This window comes from Catharus ustulatus, chromosome 6, assembly GCF_009819885.2.
Source record: "Catharus ustulatus isolate bCatUst1 chromosome 6, bCatUst1.pri.v2, whole genome shotgun sequence".
Classification (NCBI taxonomy): domain Eukaryota; kingdom Metazoa; phylum Chordata; class Aves; order Passeriformes; family Turdidae; genus Catharus; species Catharus ustulatus.
The window spans coordinates 33,579,299-33,594,298 of record NC_046226.1 but is presented as its reverse complement, the minus strand read 5'-3'; the positions used below and the strand labels follow the sequence as shown (position 1 = coordinate 33,594,298).

General features: G+C 41.4%; 2 protein-coding genes across 7 annotated transcripts in view; one reads left to right on the top strand and one right to left on the bottom strand.

The window, feature by feature from the left end:
- Window positions 1–8,703, bottom strand: part of ZFYVE26 (zinc finger FYVE-type containing 26) — a 48,917-nt gene extending 40,214 nt beyond the window's left edge. For all 5 annotated transcript variants that reach the window (XM_033062502.1, XM_033062505.1, XM_033062504.1 and 2 more), the window contains exons 1-7: window positions 8,394–8,703; window positions 6,875–6,953; window positions 6,103–6,192; window positions 3,667–4,219; window positions 2,255–2,385; window positions 1,276–1,440; window positions 65–153 (exon numbers count right to left, since the gene is read on the bottom strand). In XM_033062502.1, the coding sequence (XP_032918393.1) occupies window positions 65–153; window positions 1,276–1,440; window positions 2,255–2,385; window positions 3,667–4,219; window positions 6,103–6,192; window positions 6,875–6,953; window positions 8,394–8,584 (1,298 nt within the window). In that variant the 5' untranslated portion in view covers window positions 8,585–8,703. The remainder of the gene's footprint in view (window positions 1–64; window positions 154–1,275; window positions 1,441–2,254; window positions 2,386–3,666; window positions 4,220–6,102; window positions 6,193–6,874; window positions 6,954–8,393) is intronic.
- An 839-nt stretch (window positions 8,704–9,542) lies between these two features.
- LOC116998286 (galectin-related protein A-like) lies at window positions 9,543–14,994 on the top strand. Of its 2 annotated transcripts, XM_033063824.2 has the most exons (4): window positions 9,543–9,709; window positions 11,483–11,571; window positions 12,316–12,490; window positions 12,855–14,994. In XM_033063824.2, the coding sequence occupies exons 1-4, from the start codon at window positions 9,686–9,688 to the stop codon at window positions 12,996–12,998; spliced, it is 432 nt and encodes a 143-aa protein (XP_032919715.1). In that variant the 5' UTR covers window positions 9,543–9,685; the 3' UTR covers window positions 12,999–14,994. The 2 variants fall into 2 exon arrangements, with proteins under 2 accessions (XP_032919715.1, XP_032919712.1); XM_033063821.2 differs by lacking the exon at window positions 9,543–9,709 and having other exon boundaries at window positions 11,092–11,571.
- The last annotated feature ends 6 nt before the right edge of the window (window positions 14,995–15,000 follow it).

The window sequence follows — 15,000 nt, the reverse complement described above, 5'->3', positions numbered from 1 at the left end:
ATAAGCTAACCTAACAGGTAGAATTGGGAACACAGTTTGGAGAAAGTCCTTCTGTTCATTTTACCTGTTTTGCTGCATGCACCATTCAAGAACTTCCACATGAGCCCACAGCCCATCACAAAAATCTTTCAATATTGAATCATTGCACAGATCCTAAATGGAAAGACAAATAAAAGAATCACTTTACAACAAATCCCCCAGCCAGACAGCAGAACCAAGTTGGTGTCACACATGCATGTTTGCAAGACTTCTTTACCTAGTAATAAATTTCAAATACAGAAAACTGTCAGATTTATTACAAAGTCAGCAAAGGAGAGCTATTCTGACAGAACATAAAAGTCAGCCTCACCTTGACACATCTACAGACCATAGAAAGGTGGCTATATCCCTTTTCAAGAGTAGTTCATAAAATGCAAATTCATGCTTCTTAGTAACAGTCCAAAGCTAATTTCTAGAACTGATCTTGTAATAGAAAGAAGACATATTGGGTAGCAGATGGTTATTCTCCTTTCCCACATGCTTTTCTACTACAGTGACTGCCTGCTAAAATCAGATCTAAGAGTTTAACTTTGCAGAAGCTACTGAATGGACTTTCGGTGTATTATCAACAGACAGTAACTCCCTTAAGGCAATACCAGCTTAGGTCAGCACGGCAACACACCAGTACAAGGCTCCTTGTCTCCCCACCTCTGACATCTAAGCCAGCCAGCAGGCATCATCTGTAGGGCAACTACACCTTCAGAGCTGGAACCCTGTCTTATCTGTACAGATGAAGACCACCCCAAACAAGGTGGATATTCTTCTCACAGCTCTTGGCATTTATCATTTTGCTTTGAGAATGAGTATGGGGAATTTCCAAGCTACTCTGTTGTTAAACTCAGGCCTGAATTAGTCACGACCCAAGGATGACTCACTGGAGGAAATTACACGAAAGAAAGAAAGATGCCCCAACTCTTTTCAAAACTAATCAACAACCATTGCTGTTTTTTCTCTCTATGCTGTTCAAGTTAACAGCAGAGGCTGTTTTTGAGTTTATTCAAGAGAAACTTTCAGAGTCTTCTTTGCAGTCATACTGTCTTCACAGCCAAGAAATAAGAATAAAGACAAGTGTCCCAAATGTTACTATATACGACTGTAATATCTTGGCTTTTTTAATTCCATTTTGAGGAAGACTGATATTCTCACTGAAAACTCCCTGGTTTTACTTTTTTTGCAAACAAATTGCATTATCTGGATTCAGACTGGGATACTGCCACTTGCTTTCTGCTGATTTACCTGAGTTTTGTGTAGAGTCCATAGCAATGTTTTTGCTGATTCCAAGCTTTGGCAGTGAGTCCACCCTAACAACACCAAGAGGCGGCTCAGAGGGTTGAATTCTCTCCTCAACAAGCTCTTCAGGCCTGAGTAGTCTTCTCTTTTTAGCAAAGCTAACGCAGTCACCTAGAAAACAAAAGAAAGAAGTATTAATTTTTCCAAAATGTGCAGACCCATAATGCCTGGCAGACTATATAAGCAAGTAGTCATTTCAATATTAACTTTACTAAAATAGTGAAGTTCTGCACCTGGAACTTCCCTAAACTTATGCTGTCCAAGCCATCAAGATACTCATCAGTAAAGATGTCTTGAGGGAAAAAACACCATTACAAATGCTTACTGCAGAGCTCACATTCCACTCTACATTTTCTTGGCATTTCTTCTATTCATCACATCTTTACCAAGGATATCAGTCAAAAGACTTCTACAAGCACATCACACAAAATTTGAAATATGCTCAACCTTAAAACCTCACACTTTAACAGTGACCACCTGCATGGATTCTATTTCTTCTATCTATGTACCTACATAAAAATCAATTAATTCACAACAGACTATTTTCACCATAAATTTTACCATGTAAACTAGTCTCACTGGCCCAAGTCTATCAGCACCAAAAAGCAACAAGTTCAAGGTAATGAGGTAAATGGAGTATCCAATAAAACTACAATCAGAAATTGTGACTTCTTAAACCCTGAAGATTTAAACTTCAGTCTGCATGCAGATGAGCTTTTCCAAAAATCTCACCAGCAGTTTTATGTTCATTGCACTGCTGCAAGTAGGGGTGTTATCACTGTCACCTCCTTGTTCCTATTAGTCATCATCCCTGGCAAACACTATTTGAATACAAAATGCTTCTGTGCACCACCGAGATATGTTCAACACAGACACTGACTTTAGTCTCCATTGGGTTGCCCTGTTAATGATTTTATGGTTGTACCAGAATCTGTTCCAGAAAGTGCTTGCTGCTGCTCAAGCAGTAGAAATAGACTGTCTTCCAAGAAGGAGTTTCTTTGGGATCCGAGAACAAACTCATCACAGTTCGCTCTGTATCCAGCTGCTCAGATGAACCTAAAAACATCACAACAAGATTACCTTCCAGTAGAGAGGGGTACCTTTGAGAGAAGCATAAGTGCTATTATTTTAAACTGAGAAACACTCAATATTTCTCAGGCACCAACTGTAACCAGCTGTTACATGTTACTAGCTAAGACTCTTCAACAGGTAACAGGAAGACCAAGCAAAGAAAGTTGATTGAGGTCAGATAGCAAACCAGAAAAACTGTATTGACAATCATTAACACGGCAAAAGCCTGCATAGCACACATGCTGTTTGCACCAACTCAGGTCACACTGCCTTTCTTTACCCATGCATACCCTTATCTGTGAGTTGCACAAATTCTCACTTGTGCTTGAGACACTGTGCTACTTTGCAGGATCTTAGCAAAGACTTGTCCAGCATGGGAACTTCTCAGATCTGTGCAAAGTGAGACCCAAACTACTCCCCATCAGAGTGAAGGTGTGTGGATCTCCATTTCTCTTTCTCCATGAGGAAGTACTAACTGCAGCTATTATCAAAATTTCTAGAGTCTGCCACACTAGCCTGAACTTCCCTTCAGCCATCTCTGAATGAAAGAAGTCTAGCTTTTCCCTCCTTGCCACTTCACCGGGCATTCAGCTTCAGCTGAGATCCACACAGAATCACAGAATACACTGAGCTGGAAGGGACCATCATGATCATTGAGTTACAACTAAATATACCAGTCAGAGGGAGCTAGACAGAGGCCGTGAAGTCATGGTTGGTACAAAACTAACAGCTGGGCTCTGGCAAGTGAGTAGGCAATTGAAATGCTTCTTCTCTCCTGCTGAGGCATCACCCTTCTCCACAGCTCCTTCCACTTTCATAAGTTTTCTTTTCCAGTATTAAGGGGTTTGAACATTTTGGGATTACTGAAGTGATTGAACTGTTACTGGCCAGAAATGGAACATACTCCAACACAAATGACCCTGAGTTGGAGATGAACAAATAAAACCTGTATACATATGGAGTATCAAACTTCTAGCTACAAGAAAGATTTTCATCAAGAGAAATGCTAAGCAGATTAAAATATAGCCCAACAAGGCAGGGATCCCAAAACACAGCATAGAGTGCAGAAACGTAGCGGGGAGAACCAGTGCTCCTATGCCAATTCCTTGCTTTAAGGATCATTTCAGCATCATCTTTCTAAAGACTCCATGATTTGTTAACGCACCTTAGCAAGAGCATTGCCTGAGTTCTTGCCTACTTGTCTGTTTAATGCCTTAATGGTTTTGTTAAATAGGAGATTAGTACAAAGTAAAAAGTGAAACAAACCTTTATGTATTGATTTTGACAACAAAAACTTTTCTCTTGTTCTTTCCGTGAGAACACTGCTATAGAGGCTTAGCAGGCCATGGCTCTGTTTCCTCAGCATACAGTTTAGTAGCTTCTCTTCCCTCAGTGGGCTCCCCTCAGCCCAGCACACATCCAAGAGCTCCCTGAATAAGTGCTTTATTTCATCTGCTTGATGCTCCACCTCAAAAGTCACTATACTGAGAGCAGCATAAATTGTATCTACCAGTTCTCTTTGATCTAGTTCAGCTGAAAGCTCAGGACCGCTCTGAAGCCTCTGCAGAGATTTCAAGGAGTCACAAAGAAACTCAACAAAGATGTTTTGCAGAGAGCGATATTGCTGGAGTGAGGAGCTGTGTGTGCCTTGTTCCCCCTGGAAGAACTCCAGCAGGGCTTTTGCCCTCTGGGGAGCCCGTAGCAAAAGCTTCCGGAGAGCTGAAACAACATCCAAACTGAATTTGTGAGAACAGTCTTCTCTTCTTTTGCTCTCTGTGATGTGCTTGTTCTGCATGCACTCAAATGCTTCAAACAGTTCCTGGTAGGGAAATGACAAGAGAGTAATAAGCCTTTTAGACTAAATTAATATACGACATGAATTATTTAAAAAAATAGGAGAAACTTGAAAGCAAGCAGATAAATCAATTTGGAAACACCATACTACCTAAGAAATCCATTACTAATGGTCCACCTTGTCCAATATCTTTCCTAGAAGAGTGGATATGCCTGAATATGTAACAAAATACAAAGAGTCCTGTAAAACACAAGTACACTATAGGGAACATATATAAGCAAGGAACCATAGCAGTTCCTATGGAATGGCTGAAGTACTGCAATATTCTACCTCTAACCAACATCCTAATGTAACTATCTCCATAGGTGATAAGAGCATAATGACTGGTGGGGGGTTTTTTTATCCTACTTTTCCAGATTTGTACCACCTATCTATCAACTATATAATCCTCTCAACTTTTCAAATCTGATTAAAGCTGATCAACAGATTCAGAAGCCATCTCACAGACTTTTCTTAAGCACCAATAATTTTTCTACCTATCAGATGCAAACTTACAATTTCAGAACTGGGAACAGGAAAACAATAAACAAAAATTCCCAATTAGCCTAATTAGCTGGGAAGATGAGGGACAAGCCAGCTGAACAGCACTCAAGTAGCACTTTTGGCACTCCTGGAATTATGTGAGTGCTGCACTTGGCTCAAAGGTACACCTCAGAGATTACATAGGAGAGAGGTAGTTGGTGTGCACAAAAAATGAGAAGAAAAAGCAAGTCCACAATACCCTTTTTTAAAAATATTATTTGCTGGATCAAAATGTAACTCTACCTACCAACATGCCTCTGACAGAAACAGTGACAAAGATACAAGATTTTTGAGTCTCATGTTTCTGTGCAACACTGGTGGACAGTGTGGACAACAGTGGAATCATTCATGACCTCGGAGGTGAGGCAGTAACACACACAGATTTCATTATTCATTAACAGACTTCAGGTAGAATTATTTTAATCAACATTCAAGTTCACCTTGCATGTTTTCATCCTGTAATTGCTAATTCTGTATCCTTAGTGAAATACTGAACAACTTTCCTTAAGTTGAAATAGCCCTTGAATATAGTAAATTTTCACTTTCCTCTTAAAAACAGACAAACTGAAAAAGATTATCTTTAAGGAGTTAGAATCTATAGGACTAGAAGCAACATCTTATGACATTTCACACACCACATCAGATCTGAATCTGTTGTAACTAACATCAAATTAGGACAGTTCTACAGTTAGTAACTTCTCTGATATTCCGCCCTATACTTGCTTTTCATATAAATCCATTTTTACATATTTCCACATACTTCTCAAATAAATCAGCCTGCATCTTTTAATTAGTAATGGAAAATGGATCCTAGACCTCAGAACACATGTCATACCAATCCCTAGGCAATGTCAGCAGTAATAGTAGAGTATCCAGAAAACCTTCAGAAAGGAGGAAAAGGGGTGCATAGGAGATGAAAATTAAGATCTCTGAAGAAAGAAAAAGAAAATACACATACTTTTTAAATGTGCTTAACTGACTACAGTTTATTTTGGCTCACAGCGGGTTGAAGGTTTATGATAACTACAGGTGTCTGTGGATTGAAGACTGTGGTAAGCAGCTGCAGTCAGGACTGATGTGTGCTAGAAAAGGCATGTAGAAAAACCTGATCCTCGCCTGCCTGCAGCCTCCACTCTAGCCAGAGAAATCACTTGCAGGCACATTGGATTAACTTCACAAAGGAATCTGAATTGCACTCTCTCTCAGTTGCCTAGAAGATTAATAACACATTAACATCTCAGGCAGTTAGCAGGAAGCATTAACTTCAATCTGATGAAGCTGGACATACTACAGAACAGGAAGAAATAGGGCATAAAGTAGCTCACCTTTAGGACTTCCTCAGAGATATCTTTCTGTAGTTCTTCCAAGAACAATAAAAATTCAGTTTCTCTCTGAAGAACAACTGGTACAGTTTTCTGAAAACATATAAGAATAGAAAATACATTAGTCAATAAAACTTTTATTTACATTAGCACATAAACATAATCAGAGCTATTTCATCACAACTTTGAGGCAGACTGAAATATCTCTCTGAAGTAACCTAATCCTCAATTAAAGGCTATTCCAGTCAGGTTCTGCTCTCACACCAGTTCATTTTACTTATCCATACATTTGGAAACAGAGACCTTGTCAAGAGTCATAAAACGGTCAGTTTCTCAGAATGTAAAGAAAAAATGCAAGTCTAAGTAGTGTCAAGGACAAATGACTTTTAAAAATAAGTATGCACATCCCTCACCATCTAAAGCTTATAAAGAATTGTCTGATGCCTGAGCTATTTAATCTTTAATGTAAGAGAGGTGCTACACAAATGCAGAAGTTGATACACTCATGATTTTCATTCATATGAATATGAAAAGCTAAAATGTTAACTTCTAATATCTTTTTTAAAAATCCCAGTTTTTATCTTCAGTGTGAATATTACATTTCTTTCTTGATAAATTTGTTAAATGCAAAAGCAGTGCATATCTCCAGATACCCTGAGAACTTAATGCCATGAAACATGGGAAAGCTACATTTTAAAAAGCAACTAGGGAGACATTCTGCACTTGAAGACAGAGCTATAAAGTGCATTTGGAAATCATCAAGACGTTTCTGTACCTGATTCCTGGCAAGCCATTTTTTCAGCACAAGAAGCCACAGCCACGCAGTTCTCCATGGGCTAGAGTTCTGTCCCCATCTACAAAAGCAAGAAGCATATACAGTGGATTAGACAAGGTTGTCTGTATCTCTAAGATCCAGAGGTCATTTTGATTTTGTATTTCTTTGAGTAAGCACGATAAAAACAAAGAGAAGTAGCCAAAGACACAGGAAAAAAAGCAAAGAAAACAGAATATTTGTGTTGATGCACATCAATTCAGTGATTTCTGCTGTGCAAATAACTGCTTTTAGATTGGCTAAATACTACTGGTATAGTTCCTCAAAACAAAAAAATCTAGTTCTGGTCCAAAGTTCAGTCTGTATAGCTCTCTTTGAGCGCTTCAGCAGATTTCACTGAAATGTGACCACTTGCCAAACAGTGCTATTTCCTGTTCTGCCTATATCTACCAAAAAAATGAAACTAAATTTTAGGTCAAAGCAGCCCAAATGCAGCTCTATATCCAAATTAAAAGTGAAGCAATGTACTAATTAAACAAAAAATCCTTCTAATTTCCATCAGCATTCCACGTGCTCCAGTAGTCCAACATCCCAAAAGCCTACAGAGCTACGAACATATTCAGTACTGTCAACGGAACTAGGAAAAGGAGAAAGGACAATATAGTTTCCTGTCCTTTAAAAATCTCAGCACTACTATCTAAAGCCTTTAAATGTGATTGTCCAGTTATTAAAGACCAAGAGACTGAAAATTCTTGTGTCTCATGCAGCTGTCAGCCATATTCATCTAACCACGAAAACACCTTCCTCCAGACTCCTTCAGCTGCTGTCATCGTAAATTGTTTCTTAGAACCTTTACTGAAACAAAGTTATGAAAACTTTAATGCGAAGAAGTACGATCATCTGGTTAGACAGGGGAAATACCAATGTTCCCTGAAGCGCTGGAAAATCACCCTTCATATATACCTAACTGAAAAAAGAAAAAGTAAGAGATAAAAAGTAATTGGGATTGAGTAAAACTGATGCCATTCCAAAACACAGTGCGAGAGAAACAAGAACTCAACAGCATAATTTGAACTATTTAAAATTGCAGTTTTAGCAATTAGGAGATTTTTCAAGAGTTGGAAATAAGATAACATTTTAAATAAGTGCACCACTGATCTTGGTGGATCACTTCTAAATTAACCGAAGCTCAGAGTCAAAGAAATGCAATTGCAGGACATGGTCCTTTTCCGTCAGTAAAATCTAATAAAATCAGTTCTGAAATACTTCCAGGTAGTTTTAAGTATCAATCACCATGTCAGCTACGTAAATGAACACAACTTGTTATCCTGGTGGGATAGGGAGCCTGTTACATTCTTGGTCAGGGATAAGACATCAAAGTTCAGACAACAGCATCACAAGACAGCTCAGCACTGAAGCGCTACCTCCCTGGTTCTACCTGTCTCCCACAGCCAACACTAAGCTAATTGCTCCTCGCCATTTCACATCCAAGACTACGGAACCAGAGCAGTACCTTACTTACCTTACTCCCACGGGACAAGTTACCAGAGCCTCAAGAATTGCCTCCACCTTCTCGGAGCCGTCCCCGTGCCACTGGCTCAGCTGGGGCACGCAGGCCTGTGCAAGCTCCCAGTGCCCACGCCGCACGCACTCACAGAAAAACCCGAAGAGACGCTCCAGAGAGTCCGCTTCTTCGTTGCCAAAAGAATACATCTTCCCAGGACGAGAGGATGACCCGGGACGGGGTGACACACGCTAAGGCGATGCCGCGCTCCCTGGCGGGGCAGGGCGCGGCCCCGGCAGGCTCTACAGCACCGCCCCGGCACCGCCGCCCCCCGCCGCCGCCATCTTGGGCACCGCCTCAGCTGACCGCGCCGCCGGCCGGGCACGCGGGCAAGGCGCCCGCCCATTGGCCGAGCCGGGGCGGAATGTAAATAAACCGCCATGTTTGTTTGGGGCGCCTGACGCCGCCGCGGGAGCCCGGGCAGCGCAAGCCCCGCCCCGCTAACCACGCCCACTCCCCGCCCCACGTGCCAGCCCCTCCCCTTGTTCGTGCCTCGCGAGGCTCTGATTGGCTCCCGCCGAAGCTCCGCCCCCTGTGCGGACGCTGGGGTCCGTGAGGGAGCGGGGTCGGCTCAGACGGCCGCGTGTGTGCGGCTGGATCCGGTCCATGTGTGAATATAAATACACCTACAAACACCCACAGAGGTGCAGGAGTACATACGTCTATGGGAGTATATGTACCTCCTTTATAGCCGTATAACCCTGTACATATACTTCACTCTGCTACACATACACATATATATCTAGGCTTATATATAGAGTGTACAAACCAATATGTAAGTGTATATAAGGCTGTACATTGTGTATATATATATATACGCTTACGCATTTGAGAGAAGAGAGAGTTGGTATCAATAAATAAATGACGTGGGGTTTGTATGTATTACATATACAAGTATGCATATGCAGTACAGAGTATCTTACGAGTGTGTTATGCACGCTCACCCGGACTTTTCAATAATCGTATAACAATGTGTAGGCACCGTCTCCAGGCACATCTCCCGGCACAGCAGGGCATCCCCTGCCCTCCCTCCCACCGCGTTATTTGTGAGCCTCCCCCAAAGGCACGAGGCGCTCAGGGCCGTGACTCAGCTCCTGGGCTGGGTGGTGTCCAGCCAGTGTTTGGCAGAGATAAGACCCCCCTCAACATCCTCCCTTTATTCCGGGCTTTTTGTTTGCTTTTGTCCTGACACACAAAAAAATTCCTCCGGGGACTGCGGCGGCGAGGCAAGTGTAAGAGGGAGAGCGGTGATGACAGAGGAGAGGTGTGCCAAAGTAAGTGACCAAGCCAGTCCCCAGGGCTCCTGAATGGAAAATATGGGATGGGAGCTGTGCCCATGTGCATATGCTGGGATGAACTCTGCAAGAAGCTTGCAGGAGTTCCTACCATTACTTCCTACAGCTCCCTGAATATTTCTCCCCTGTACGGTTAACTAGGTGCTCACAGATAAATGGTGTGTGAGCAGTCACACCTCCGAATTTTCTCCAGCCACACTGGATGAGCTGTACGTGTTGAGACCATGTGGTCGTCATTTGTTCTATTCAGTTCTGATACCCTGTGCCTTTAGTGACGGTACTTATTATGGTGTACCTCTGCACAAACAATTTCTCAATTTCTCAGTTTGGGGGTAGTATTTTGTATCTTGTCTCTAGGCAAGGAAGAAGCTATAGTGGGACATGAAACCTGTATGAGCATGAACTTCATTTTTCCTGAGATCTTTAATGCTTATTACCCGCTTTCTAATTGATTTATCTGTCAGATTGTTGACTTGACAAGCAGTTTCCTTATATAAGACATATCTAGTGCTTAATGCATTTCTTTTGTTGCAAAGTTCAAAACATACTTGTTGGAGTCACCTGTACATTCCTGCAAGAGTAAATTAACAGCATTAACAATTAGTAGTACTGCTGTCATTTTTTAAGGTAAATGTCAAAATTATTCTTCCAGTATTTGCCTTATTAGGAATTAGAGGTTTTTTAATATATCTGTGAAGTTCTAAAGGTAGCTGGATGAGAATACTGAAGTGGGAAAATAAATTGTATAAGGTCATCTTAGCAGAAGATACAACTAGGATAATAAAATTAGGAAATGAGGTACAGACAAAACATTTTTTATCTGGAATTTGTGTGCCTATATTGTGCAGGTCTTCTAGCAAAACTGTCTGAATTTTTACCTTGGAACACTGGAATGATAAAGCTCTTTTTATCTCAAAAAGGGTCTGTTGTGCATTGCCTTGGAATATTATCAGTGTTACGCAAGTTGCCAATAACATTTGGTCTTTTATAGCAGCTTCTTTCTAAGTGAATCTGCATGGGGAGCGATTACACGCTGCAGTGTGGTATTCTGATATTTACATTTTAAAGGCATTTCTGAAAATGAAGCCTGAAAATATCCCTATCAATTGTTTCCAAGGTCTCTCTCTTCAATATTTCCATGTCAGCTATGGCCTATATTAGTTCCTCCACTGACCATCAAAGCTTTTAGAAAATTGCTTGGAAAAAGCAAATGTAGCTCAGATCTTTGGGTGCAGCTTGCAACTACAGATCTCTGTGAACAGGACAAAAGTAGGTCCACCAACAAGCCATTTTTTGCTTCTGAAAAACCGTGACTTCAAAGTCACTGTCACGAAAGGGCTGGAATTGCCTGTGAGGATGTGGTCAATATGCAGTGGCAGGGCAGCATCTACACTGCTTTTACAGCAGAGGACAGAGGCTTCCTGGGATGGTGTAAGGCCTGATGGTGCCAAGCTAGCCCACCAAAATCTGGTAGCAAATTTGAGGTGTCAGGACAGAGTAGGTTCAAGCAGAGTCTGGGCCACACATCATGCTGCCAAAAAGCTTCTCTTGGCTGCCACCAGAGCAACTGCAGTGCTGTGACCAGATTTATAGTGTCGTTAGAGTGCCATGAGTACTTTGAGCTGGAAATACTTTTAAGTTCTTTGGTACATATAAAAATAAACCCAAGTTATATCAGGTGATCAAAGCAGCAGTTAAAGCTGGTTTACCCACAGCATGACCCACTGCAGCCATTTTCACTGTTCCCTGCAGGTGGAGCAGTATGTTGGTGAAATTAAAGGGGGCCTGAGACCAACCATGAAACTCACAATCATAGGCATGGTATACTCCAAACCCAAGAGGTAGGTGAAAGGACTGCTGGGGGCTTTGTCCTGTTATACATGCTCCTACCTGTCTTCTAAATTCAGACACTTTCTTGGAGGTATGTGCTCTTTGAAAGAAGAAAGTCAGATTAACTATTTATGGCCTTATTTAATTTTCCTGCACTCAAACTAAGATTAAAAGGTCAGGGAGGAGTTTGGCCTTTCTGACTGCCCTGACAAGATTTTCTACTCCTTGCCCAGTGAACTGGAAGGAACACACAAGTGGCATTTCTCCTCCAGGAAGAGGTGCAATTCCCATCTGATTCAATTCCTGAATTTTGGTTGTCTGTGGGAGGTTGGAATCAAAACCATTTAAAAACCAGTTTTGGCACACAAGGTAGAGGTTCATTGCTGCCTTTTATCTGGATAACTATGATCATTACAGATTTTTGCACCTACAGCTATCAACTCCATTGCTTCCACTGGTGAAGAGTATGCCATAACCTCTTTAAGGACACAAATGAGTACATGTTGAAAGGTTTGATTTCAGTCAAGACAGAGGGAAAGCAACATCAGAAATCACTAGCATTCTACTGGACACTGGGCAGGAAATAAAGACCAGCAGGGTCTCCTCCTTTTCTCCAGTTTCTAAGCCTGTAAAAGTCCTGTGTTTCAGTCTGACATGAAACCAACAGCTGTCTCTACTCTCTGTAAGCATGCGCCATGTTCACCATGTCCTTTGATATTTCTGAAAGTTCCAGTAATTTAATAGATTTTTTTCAGCTTTTCAGTGACTCTGCTCTGTGACCCAGTGGATGCCAACAAAGACGTTGGGCTGTTATTTACAGTTAACTTCAGTGAGAAATCCATCACCCGAAATGCACGAATTGCTGGGAAATGGGGAAGAGAAGAGAAGACTATTCCCTACTTTCCATTTACAGCAGGCGACACATTCAAGGTAAGTTTTCAGGCACTACGAATAGGGTAGAGAAAAGGAGGGGAGAAAAGCTGAAGGCTAGGTATATGATCACAAACAGCTAGCCACTGACACTGCCAGGTTAATTAGTCAAGTATGGCACAGACAGCAACAGTTCAAGCCCAGATGGGAAAGATGCATCCCTTTCTCTAACCATGGTGAGAGTACCCACTGGAGCTTTGCAGTATCATCTCAGAAGAGGGTAGGTTATTTATTAGGGGCATTTCAGAAGAACTGGTAGACTTTGTGCTTCGCTATCCCCATAACATTTAGTTCTAAGTTCATGCTGTTGAAATCTGCCCTGCTGCTGATCTCTAACAGCCTTCCCTGTCCTTTTCCACTGCAGATGGAGCTCTTATGTGAACACCAGCAAATAAGAGTCTTGCTTGATGGACGGCAGCTCTGTGACTTCACTCACCGCATTCAGCCTCTGAACTTGGTGAAAGCTTTGCGGATCTCAGGGGACATCAAGCTTACCAAAGTGGCTTGAAAGAAGAAAGTCCACAATAGCACCAGAGGACAGAGGAAAATGTACTTTCTCTTGTCTCAGACATGTTTTGTCTTTTTCCCCTGGCTGATTCTGGAGAGTGGGAACTGTATCTTTTTAATTCACTGATGGGTTTGACATACACACTTTTTTTCCCCTATACACACTCATAGCAATTGCAGAGCTATGGCTGGTCTGGATAAATCTCAAAGCTTTTGCTGAGATACACTTCTGGCCTCCCAAACTGCAAGACTTATGATGTTATGCAGTATCTCACATCCTTTTGGCTCCTTACGCCCTCAGGCATGCCAGGTGGCAGAGCTCAGTCCTCTGCAGTGGGTGGCTGTTGTTAGCCTTGTGACTAAAACTGGGCATTATGAAGGTGGTGGGTCTGAGAAAAGAGAAGCAGGAGATTTTCTTATAAATGGATAAGGAAGTCTGATGGGCCCCAGCAAGGCTCATGTTATCAGGAGGGAATTGCTTTTTCTGGAAGCTCTGCTCATTCAGCACAAAACCATCTGTGTTCCCCAGCAGAGAGCAATAAATGCCTTACCTACCTTACCCTGTCTCTTCCAGGCAGCTTTTCCGGAATTGAAAGGTTTTGACAGCTATGGATTTCACAGTCTTCTCTGGACCAGCCCTAGGAAATGGTATCTGTAGCTGAAACTGCACTGCCCATTCTTGTTCTTGCATCTAATTAAAAATGCACCTTTGCTGGCAAACTTTTTTACAAGCTCTGTTAAATATTTGAACGCATGGACGTGTTGTGCTGTTATTTCATTGCTGTAGCTTTTGAGGAAAATCCTAAATACATGGCTATTTTAATAAATAAGTAAACAAGCATGTATCATATTCTGACCTTGGTGATTAAGGGACTTCTTTTCAGTACATGACTCAGAGAACAAAACATCTGTACAGAAATGAACGTCTGTAGATAGAGGGTTATCAAATTCCCCTATGACTTCCAGTGAGATAGAGAGCATGCTGCCTTTTTGAAGGCTCTGTAAAATCTGGCTGTCAGATACGGTACTCAGATAAAACAAGGAATTTTATGAAAATAGCGTATCAGCAGGCTGATCAGATGTTTGAATAATATCCTCCATTCCATTTTACCTTGTCTCAGTTTACATATAAATCTAAAATGACCGTGTGTGAAACCATTATTTTTCATATACTCAAAATGCTGTCTGAGAAAAATTACATCTCTAAAAAGCACAGGCTATTCAAATGCACTGGTTGGGGTTTTTTTAAAAATTAATGATATCAAAGACAAGTTTAGTACTCAAATAATGGGAAAAAATTAATTAAGATAGAAAAAGCAATAGTGAGGACTGCTACTATAGTTCTCTGTCCAAACAGTGCTCCAACATAAATGGGCTTACAGCAGTAATCAGAAGAAAAAGTCTAGGTTTTATGGCTGAGGGATTTCTTCCAAAATATTCAGCACTAGAAATTGTCTGGAACTTCCACAGGTCTGATTTGATACTCAGGATCCTCTTCTGATGTGGGACATTACCAGCACAAAAATAACCTATATGGTGGACAGCAAGATCCTTTGTTCTTTTCCAGTCTAACAGAGAACTAAATAGTAGAGCACATGGATGGATTGACAGACCCCTTGTTTGTTTTGCAACGCATGTTATCCTGGCAGCTGGGTTGTGACTTAGAGCAAGATTCATGTGGTATGCCATGAAAGGCAACCTCAGACACCAGCACCTCTCATGACTTAGATGTTTCAGTCTCTACAAAATTTACTAAACTTATGAGCCCCTTTATAAAGGGGAAAGGAGCAAAACAAATCTGCTTTAAGATAAAGCACAACCTGGATGTGTCAGACACAGACTGAATACTTGTACAAAAAATCCTTTTCTTCCATCTTGGAATATCTCGTCGTTTCTTTGTAAAGCCCCATTTGTCTGTATCCACTTGTTTTGATCTTGGCTGGATGGGAATTTCAAGGTGGGGGAATTATTCTGGATCTACATGATTTGGTCTGCATGGTCTG

What these genes read in the sequence shown, in the direction of transcription:
- LOC116998286 (XM_033063821.2), top strand. Translation starts at nt 11,447, where the DNA reads ATGACCCACTGCAGCCATTTTCACTGTTCCCTGCAGGTGGAGCAGTAT. An exon ending in GTATACTCCAAACCCAAGAG is followed by an intron (nt 11,572 to 12,315) that starts GTAGGTGAAAGG and finishes GATTTTTTTCAG; the next exon opens with CTTTTCAGTGACTCTGCTCT. An exon ending in CAGCAGGCGACACATTCAAG is followed by an intron (nt 12,491 to 12,854) that starts GTAAGTTTTCAG and finishes TTTCCACTGCAG; the next exon opens with ATGGAGCTCTTATGTGAACA.